General features: G+C 43.6%; 1 protein-coding gene across 1 annotated transcript; it reads left to right on the forward strand.

The window, feature by feature from the left end:
• Positions 1 to 6,991: 6,991 nt before the first annotated feature.
• On the forward strand, positions 6,992 to 8,231 carry LOC119324555 (expansin-B2-like). The gene is made up of 3 exons (XM_037598339.1): positions 6,992 to 7,177; positions 7,276 to 7,385; positions 7,538 to 8,231. Exons 1-3 carry the CDS (start codon positions 6,994 to 6,996, stop codon positions 8,063 to 8,065), a joined length of 822 nt encoding a protein of 273 aa, XP_037454236.1. The 5' UTR covers positions 6,992 to 6,993; the 3' UTR covers positions 8,066 to 8,231.
• Positions 8,232 to 9,998: the final 1,767 nt, after the last annotated feature.

The following is a 9,998-nucleotide window of genomic DNA, read 5'->3' on the forward strand; positions in this document are numbered from 1 at the left end:
GCCCCACCCTTGGTAAGAAGTGTGAAGTTGTGCAAATTTGGAGGGCTTCTAGGGATTTTTTTATTTGGCCCCACATCTATTGAAACTACGGCCTACAATCAATAATAAATGTATTATTATATTTTTCATGTTTATAATTAGTTTATATTTCTGTACTATAATTGCATTGATTATTGAATATGAGATTCGGAAGAAAACTCAATTACATGTGTGCAAACCTAAACACAAGTATGATTTCTAGTCATGCCTCTAAGACTAGCTCATGTATTGATGATGATCTTGGTTTCCCAATCATGAGCATTGCTAAAGTAACAAGGATGCTATCAATAATTAGAACAATGGTGTTGGACGAACCCATCTTATAAATTACTGCGAGATCACATTGTTATCATGTTGTCGGTATTTTTATATAAAATGTTAACATTTACTTTGGTTCCTTAGACCTTGAGAATATCGTATGCCAATATACCTTATGGTCGTTTATATAAATTCTAGTAAAGAATAATAGTTTGAATGGGCCACAGGAAGCTGGCCTCTCTTTAGGCGATGGAGCGCTAGCACTCCACTTGCTTTTTTTAGACAAACCCACAAAGCTTTACTCAACCGTCACAAGATTTACAGGGATGAAAACAAGATTTCCGGGCTTACCTAACCTATAATAGCGACCAATATCCAGAATTAAAGTATGCTTTGCAAGTTTGTGAGACTCAACATTCGAGGTTCTAAATTATGGGCTAATCAAACAAGAAGGAAAATACTCTAGAACGATTTATAATTGCATGTACCACAGCCCCATATAGTGCAGATGTACCGGACTTGATTGCTTGCACGACCACTTTGCAGTCGGACACAACTGATATTTTATGCAAATATAGATCATCGGAAAGGGCAAGTGCTTCATGAATTGCCTAAGTTTCCAAGACTTTGGGATCATCAATGTTTCTGTATACCATTGCCGAGGCCCACTAGTAGACTCCATTACCATCACGACAGACTGCGGCGACAACCCCAAAGCCTCCATGTTGGGCAACCGCCGCGTTGACATTCATTTTCATATGTTTATCCGAGGGAGGGATCTATGACGTCAACCTTGGAGCAGATACACCATGCGCTCCCGTGTCCGGCTTAATATGTAGCTGTAGATCCGCTAGATAGCTTAATATAAAACAGTGGGTCGCATAAGGTGTTTGAAAAATTTCTTCATGTATAACTTTCCGTCGAGCAGACCAGATGGCCCAAAGCGTGACAATCATGGCGATGATCACATCTTTGTGAAGTGATTCGATCATTGAAAATAACCAATTCTTTTCATTATCATCTCGAGTCATAGACATGTGTTGCACCATCTCCTCCTTTGATAATGCCCAAGTACTCCCGGACATTGCACCATCCAGTAAAGAGTAGCACCAACTATCTTGTGCACTGCATATCCCACACATATCTGTCGTTGCCATGTTTCTGTTTTAGAGCACACAGGGGCTGGGCCAGGATTTTGACATGAGGGGGGTGAAAAGCCAATGTTCACATAATTCATGGAACATCGCGATATTTTAAGTCTCGTGATAGACTTCATGACAAATCATGAAAACATATGTTTGGAACTACAAAAGAATGTTCCGTTTCTATTAACTTAGATTGAGCACTACGACCACCATCTTGAACAAGTTGATAATGCGAACTTCACTATTTTCCTTACCAATATGAACAATCATGTAATGTTGAAGGAAATCATCTTTATTTTCTTTGGAAATTGTGTCTTGACTTTCATAGAGAAAGGTTTGTTCGGTTGTTGGGGTTGACATAGGAAGGAGTACGACCAACCGTAGTAATCTATCAATAGTTTAGTATGTAGTACTTTTACTTGTTTAGAATTATCCAAAGGTCAAATCGGCAAGTGAAGACAAGATTATTAGCTCTAGATGGTTGCAAACATCCATCTAGAAATGGGCAAGTTGATACCCTAATTGAGCCATCTTAACTAGAAAAGACTACATGACGATAGATCCATCAATGTTGCTTATTGTCTAAAGCTGATTCAATACATCTCCTTCAGTAAGCCTGACTACCCAATTATACAATACATCGATGTCACGATTGTTTTTATGCCTTCTAACAGTGGCCAAGATGGCCATATGAAAGAAATCCTAATCAAGTATGCCACTTCAATGGGATTGTGTATTAATTTTTCAAAAATCCGCTCTGATTCCCATAAACCTGCAACCAGACACTACTCATGAATTTGCTGCCCTCTTCAGTTGTGCTATTAGTCAAATTCCATTTCCCTATCTCGGCCTACCCATCATCACTACTAGACCAACAGTTATGGATCTAATGCCGCGAGTGGCTTCGATGGAGAGGACAATCTCTATTGCTACATCTCTCCTAGACTATGGCTCTAAGCTCACCTTTGTTAACTCGGTGCTTACTTCCCTCGACATGTATGCAATGTGCTCAATCAAAATCCATCCACAGATTGTTGAGCACCTCGACAAGCTACGACACCACTGCTTTTGGAACAAGCAGACCGATGATGGCCTGAAACATACTTCATTAATTGGCAGCATGGGATTTCATTTATAACATGAAAATCAAATGTGGACTAGGCATTATCAATATAAAATTACAGAACCAAGGCCTCCTGCTCAAGCAGTTACAATAATTATATAACAGGATGGATATCCCCTGGGTGAATCCGATTTAGACCAAGTATTATGAGGACATTATCCGCACACGTCCGATACTTGTGGCTTCTTCTAGCGGCGTGATACGTCTCCAACATATCTACTTTTTCAAACACTTTTGCTCTTGTTTTGAACTATAATTTGCATGATTTGAATTGAACTAACCCGAAGTAACGTTATTTTCAGCATAACTATCTTCGTGTTGTTTTCTGTACAGAAATAAAAGTTCTTGGAATTGAACGAAACATGGCAGGGATTTTCTATTCAATATGTAAAAAAATACAGGCGCAAACATCTACTGGAGGGGGGCCACTAGCTTCCCACAAAAGGCAGGGGCACACCTACCACCTAGTGCGCACCCTAGTGCCTTGTGGGGCCCACCGACCTTTGTATGACCTAATTAAAACTCCATATATTCCGTCGTCCCGAGAAAAAAAATAAGAGAGAAAGCTTTCATTATGTTCTACGATATGGAGTCCCCACCACCTCCTGTTCTTCATCGGGAGGCCTGATCTGGAGTCCGTTTGGGGCTCCGGAGGGGGAATTCGTCGTCGTCGTCAGCAACAACCCTTCTTCATCGACAATCTCATGATGCTAAGCACAGGGAGTGAGTAATTTCATCGTAGGCATACTGGAGCTAGATGGAGATGGATGAGATTCATCATGTAATCGAGCCAATTTGTTAGGGCTTGATTCCTAATATCCACTACGTTCTCAGATTGATGTTGTTATGACTTTGCTATGCTTAATGCTTGTCACTAGGGCCCGAGTGCCATGATTTCATATCTGAACCTATTATGTTTTCATAAATATATATAAGTTCTTGATCCTATCTGCAAGTTATATGCACATGTTATTGTTCTGATCTGTAGACCCCATGGTGATAATAATTGGGATACTCTCTGGGGATGACTGTATGTTGAGGAGTTTATGTATTCACTATGTGTTAATGCTTTGTTTCAATTCTCTATTAAAAGGAGCACCTTAATTACCCTTAGTTTTCCATTAGGACCCCGCTGCAACGGGAGGGTAGGACAAAAGATGTATGTTATACAAGTTCTTATTGTAAGCACATATGACTATGTACAGAACACATGCCTACATATGATTGATGAATTGGAATTATTGTGTATCGCTCTAGGTTTGACTGTCACATGATGAATGTCATACAAATATCCATCGCTACTCCATGCCTACGTTTTGCTCATATTGTCGTTGCTAAGTTACTACTAATGATGCTGTTTTTTCAATTACTACAAAACTACTACTGTCACTGTTACTGTTACTACTGCTAACGTTACCGCTGCTATCAAAACTACCATATTACTGTGCTACTAATACTTCGCTGCAGAGAAACAACCTCTCAGTTGTGGTTGAATTGACAACTCAACCACTAAGGCTTATAAATATTTTTTGGCCCCCCTTGTGTCGAATAAATAAATTTGGGTGAAATACTACCCTTGAAGACTGTTGTGATCTCTTATACTTGTGGGTAATCATGGCGTGATATAATGCTCATGTTAGATGTTTACAATGGTGTGACTAGAGTCAAAGTGGGCAATGGTTGTACGGTGCTCTTTTGGAAGTATTTGTGGCTTGACCATACCCTCATGGACTCGCAGCTGACAACTCTCTCGTATGCTAGGGATGAAGATGTCAATCCCTTCTAAGATCAAGCATTGTCAGCCAAGCTTTCCATCTGCCTCTTTCTACATAGGCTAGAGACGAGGTCCGATCTACTTAGCTTCTGATTGCTGGGGTGGATCCTAGTAGCGCCTTACTTGATGAATGGAAATGTGTTTGGCGCAACAATGGTTTTGCCTAGCAAGTTTTATTCTTATTGCTTCAAATATGTCCAAGCCAATGTAGCCTTCTCCTGGATTTGGCGATCTAAATGCACTAACAAATGGAAGGTTTTTGCCTGGTTGCTTGTGGCGGATCGCTTAAACACCAGAAACATGTTACACAGACGTCATTATGTATCGACCGACAACACGTACAACTGCCTATTGTGTACAAACGTACCAGAGGAGACTATGGCTCATTTGTTCTTCAAATGCCCCTTCGTGACAAACTGTTGGAGCTCAATTGGTTTGATCTGGTTGAAATAGGATTGTAGACTTGTTGTGATGCATGATGTGAGATCTAGGTGCGAAGGTCTGTCTTCATGGAGATATTTATCATTGCAGCATGGGGGATCTGGCAGGAAAGAAACAACCTGCACTTTCGAGGGGTTGCACCATCACTTGACTCGTGGACTGCCAGGCTCAAAAAAGATCTTTCTATGGTGGTGCACAAAACCAAGGATAGTCTCCATCCTTTTATTCACTCCTTTGTTGCCTCCCTTTAGTTATTGTCCCTTCTTCCGACTTGTAACTCTAGTGTTGTATTGCTCTTCTACTTACCCTCCCCACTCTGCTTTGTACATATGTAAACTTGACTGACTGACTACTAATATAATGTCAGTGGCAGCCTCTCCCACTTCCATAAGTGCTAAAAAACAAATAACCATTAGAGAAAGACACAACAGTCCATATAACATGAGAAGGGTTAGTGATCACTCTCAAACCTGCAAAACTCAACATTCTAGAGTTTCAAGCAGACGACACTAAACATTGGATTCAGACGAGCAGTACTTTGACACTGTCCAAACACCACTAGAGCAGAGAACTGATTTTTTCTATCTTACCTAAAGGGAACAACAATTCAATGGTGGAGCGAGATTGAGTTTCATGCTCAAACACTACCCTGGCACAAATTCTGCAGATACCTAGGACATAGGTTTGCTGAAAGCTCTATATGTCATAATGTCAAACATTTTCATGCTTTGGTGCAACAGGGAACTGTGGGCAATATATTGAGAAATTTGGAAGAGCTTTGAATTTAATGAGAAGAGACAATCCAAGCCTAACAAGTGATTACTACACCAACAACTTCATTGTAGGCTTGTCTGACTACATACAAGCACACCTATAGTGTAACAAACCTAAATACGTCCAAGATGCTATATGGATGGCCAGAAGACTAGAGCAGGCAACCAATATTAAAATGCCTATTTTTACTCCAATGTCTGTGAGGAGGCAATTCAACTTTGACATACCAAAGCCTCCAGTAACCTTGCCACCTAATCAATCTCTAATAAAACAAGTTGGGCAGAAATGATATATTTCAGATGCAAGGAACCATGGGTTCCAGGACATAGACAAATTTGTAATCAATTAAAAGAACCAAGTGCATGCCTTGCAAATTCCAAGCAATGAACCAACTGAAAATCATTTACAAATTGAAAGTGAAGAAGACCTGGCTGAATTTCAAGCCTACTAGGTAGAAGAGGAATGCATTCAGTCATGGGTAGATGCCATATGAGGGCAAGATGCCAAGTTTCATGTGTTTCAGTCTTTATTTGAATTTCTTGGAATTTAAATAACAATAACTTCCATGTTTGGAGTCAAGTCTTGCCTCCCTGAGGTGTGAAATTCATTTTTCTTTCCTTGGATAAGCAAATAGGACTTTAACCCATTTTTTAAAAACAAATCATGCACTTGTTGTTCAAATTTACTTATATGCACTATGACTAACAATGCAGTTAATGACTTAAATATAGCAATTGGCCCAAAAATCACAAATTTTGACATGTGTAATGTCATAGTGTATCTTGAGTCTAGAAAGAGTTTCAAGCTCAACCGAGGAAGTAACCACCACTTTGCCTTCAAACCTGACCTAGTCCCTCTAGAAACTAGATTCTTCCTAGAAGATTGGTCAGTCTCTAAACAATGCAATTAATTCATACGAGGGCACCATGCCAAGTTTCATGTTTTTCAGACTTCATTTGCATTTTTTGAAATTAAAATAGCAATAACACCCATGTTGTTTTGAGTCTTGGCACCCCGAGGTGTGGAGTTCATTTTATTTTATAATTTGGAATGACTGGAATCAGGACCCGAGGATATAACGTGGGGCATGATCTTACGGCATAACGGTGCTCTGACTTTGTCTGCAATCAACAATTTGACTTGTGCACCCCACAAAATGATTAGCGGGTGCTCGGTGATCACCGCCAAGATGTGATTTTATATATACGCGCGTAAACCGGCAGGTGCCTGTATTCCTCCATGATTCTCTCCGTAGCCATGTGAGCTTGTAGCCCAGAACACGCCATACGCGTAGTCGTCTCGTCGGATGCAACTGCAACCTTGCGCCGGCTCGTCGTTCCCACCTCATTTTGCCTGTTGGCCTGCCTATAAATTCTCCAGTCTCCAGCGATCGAGTACATATCCTACGAGTCCAGTAAGAAGGTTCATAGACAACCAATATGGCCGGCGTCTCCACCAACGCCATTGCCCTTGTGCTTGTGGCACTCCTCTCCGTGCTCTTCACGTCCGTCTGTTCTGCGGCCAACTACGACACCTCCGCCGCCAGATCCTACAACTCCGGCTGGCTCCCCGCCAAGGCCACCTGGTACGGAGCGCCCACCGGCGCCGGCCCCATGGACAACGGTACGCCCATATCTATGCTCCGATGACGGCGCGCATTTTCATGCATCAACTACGTACGTAGTGCTAGTAATAGTGCTGATCTACGGATGGATTTGCAGGCGGTGCTTGCGGCTTCAAGAACGTGAACCAGTACCCCTTCTCCTCCATGACGTCCTGCGGCAACGAGCCTCTCTTCGACGGCGGCGCAGGCTGCGGCAGCTGCTACGAGGTACGTACTTAATTACCGCATTAATAAATCCGACACCAGACAGTGTCAGTTAAATTAGTTGGTCAAGCTCAAACCTACCATGTGCATGCAAAGTATGGATCCATCAGGGCGTTGACCTTTAATTTGGTTTGCTCGGCCGGTGTTTCATTCAGATCCGATGCGTCGCCGCCAACAACCCTTCCTGCTCCAGCCAGCCGAGGAGGGTTGTCATCACCGACATGAACTACTACCCCGTGGCCAGGTACCACTTCGACCTCAGCGGCACAGCATTCGGGGCCATGGCCAAGAACGGCCTCAACGACAAGCTCCGCCACGCCGGCATCATCGACATGCAGTTCAGGAGGGTGCGCTGCAACTTCCAGGGCATGAAGGTCACCTTCCACGTCCAGCGTGGCTCCAACCCCAACTACCTCGCGGTGCTCGTGGAGTACGCCAACGTGGACGGGACCGTGGTGCGGATGGAGCTCATGCAGACCAGGAACGGCCGCCCCACTGGGTCCTGGGAGCCGATGCGCCGCTCCTGGGGATCCATCTGGCGGATGGATACCAGCCGCCCGCTGCAAGGGCCCTTCTCCATGCGCATCACCAGTGACTCCGGGAAGACGCTGGTGGCCAACAATGTCATCCCGGCCTACTGGCGGCCGGACAAAGCCTACTGGTCCAACGTTCAGTTCTACTGATTGGCTTGCTAATTACGCACTTCTCTGATGGCTGCCGAGTTGGTGCTCCCAGAGTTCTCACCAAACGCTACCTATTGTTTGATAAGGCCGGCCTTGTAATGCAATTATGCAAATGCATAGGTCTTCAGAAAGGTATTTCCGTATTTGGAAAAAAGGAATCGGTATTTTCTCAGGTGCCGGTGTTTATTTTCTCAGGTGCCGGTGCTTAAATTTATCATTGATGTTTCCTTTAGTGTGTGAACTTGAAAAATATGTTGAACTTATGATCGGTGCTTAAACTTACCACTCTTGTTGTTCAAATCACGTTCGGATATGTCTCTGTTACTGACTAGGCATGGCAGCTTGGCGTGGGGCCCACTTTCAGTTCCAGGACAGGCCGACTTGCAAAGTATATAGTTCCATGACCATCGGGTCCCACCTGTCAGTGCAAGGAAGAAACAAAAAACTAGGCGTAAATACGCTTTTTTAGGGGTAAAGCTAGATTTTATTGCTCAAAATCCGCATGTAGCGGGATACAAAACGGACCGTGGGGTTGGATCAACCACGAGTGTCTCCCCACGAGTGTCTCCCCTGATCCAAAGAATGAGAAAATTTAGCTAGTCCACTAGCTTCATAATCTGCCGCTCTTCCTTCAAAAATGAACTTGCAATTGACGCCCACTACTCTCTCTCTCTCTAGTCTTGCTGATTATAGGTCCATAAGCTCCATGCGTGCCTTTTATGATATCATTGACCACTTGTTTTGCATCCGAAGAAACAACAAAGTCTCTTAGACGAAGATCCTCCGCTAATGACAATGCCTCTCGACAAACTATCGCTTCTAATGTGGGCACATCAGTAACACCATGAATAACTATCGATGAATTGCCCAAGAAGTTGCCGTTTGAATCACGACACACCGCTATCGCAGACCCGCCAAGCCTTGATCATGCCACTCCCGCATCCAAATGTATCTTAGCGTATCCAGCCGGTGGTGCTTTGAGTCTGGCTCGAGCTGAGCTAGTAGCCGATCTTGTCTCCACTTTTTTCGTCGGTAGTGAATACATATCAGGATCTTTGGATAAACTCATTTGTGGCAGCTGGACTTTGGAAAATCGCATCATGAGTAGCACGCCGCCGCGCCCACCATATTGCCCATAATGTGATAGCCAGTCTGACAAAACCTGCAAGTGATAATGAGTCGAGCATCGCGAACAGCCACTGCTTTGCGCTTGGCTCCGTCGTCTCGCACAAATGTTTAACGAGTTCTCCATCTACCAAGGCCCAAACACACCTTGCCATAGAGCATTCAAGGAGGGAGTGTCGCAGGAATCCTGTGCTCCACATAGAGTGCACTGTTTTGTTATCGACATATTGTGTTGAGCCCTAATATCGTGCGTGGGCAAGGCGCCACAAAAACATATGCACATTACCAGAAACTTCCCTGTTGTTACTGGATGATCCGACCATGCCATCCAACCACTCTTCCCTCCTTCTTTTCGTTGCCACCATCATACGATAAGCTGATCTTTTCGTTGGGCGTAGATACGTCTCTGTTACTGACTAGGCATGGCAGCTTGGCGTGGGGCCCACTTTCAGTTCCAGGACAGGCCGACTTGCAAAGTATATAGTTCCATGACCATCGGGTCCCACCTGTCAGTGCAAGGAAGAAACAAAAAACTAGGCGTAAATACGCTTTTTTAGGGGTAAAGCTAGATTTTATTGCTCAAAATCCGCATGTAGCGGGATACAAAACGGACCGTGGGGTTGGATCAACCACGAGTGTCTCCCCACGAGTGTCTCCCCTGATCCAAAGAATGAGAAAATTTAGCTAGTCCACTAGCTTCATAATCTGCCGCTCTTCCTTCAAAAATGAACTTGCAATTGACGCCCACTACTCTCTCTCTCTCTAGTCTTGCTGATTATAGGTCCATAAGCTCCATGCGTGCCTTTTA

The sequence above is a fragment of the Triticum dicoccoides genome, chromosome 6B (assembly GCF_002162155.2).
Source record: "Triticum dicoccoides isolate Atlit2015 ecotype Zavitan chromosome 6B, WEW_v2.0, whole genome shotgun sequence".
Classification (NCBI taxonomy): domain Eukaryota; kingdom Viridiplantae; phylum Streptophyta; class Magnoliopsida; order Poales; family Poaceae; genus Triticum; species Triticum dicoccoides.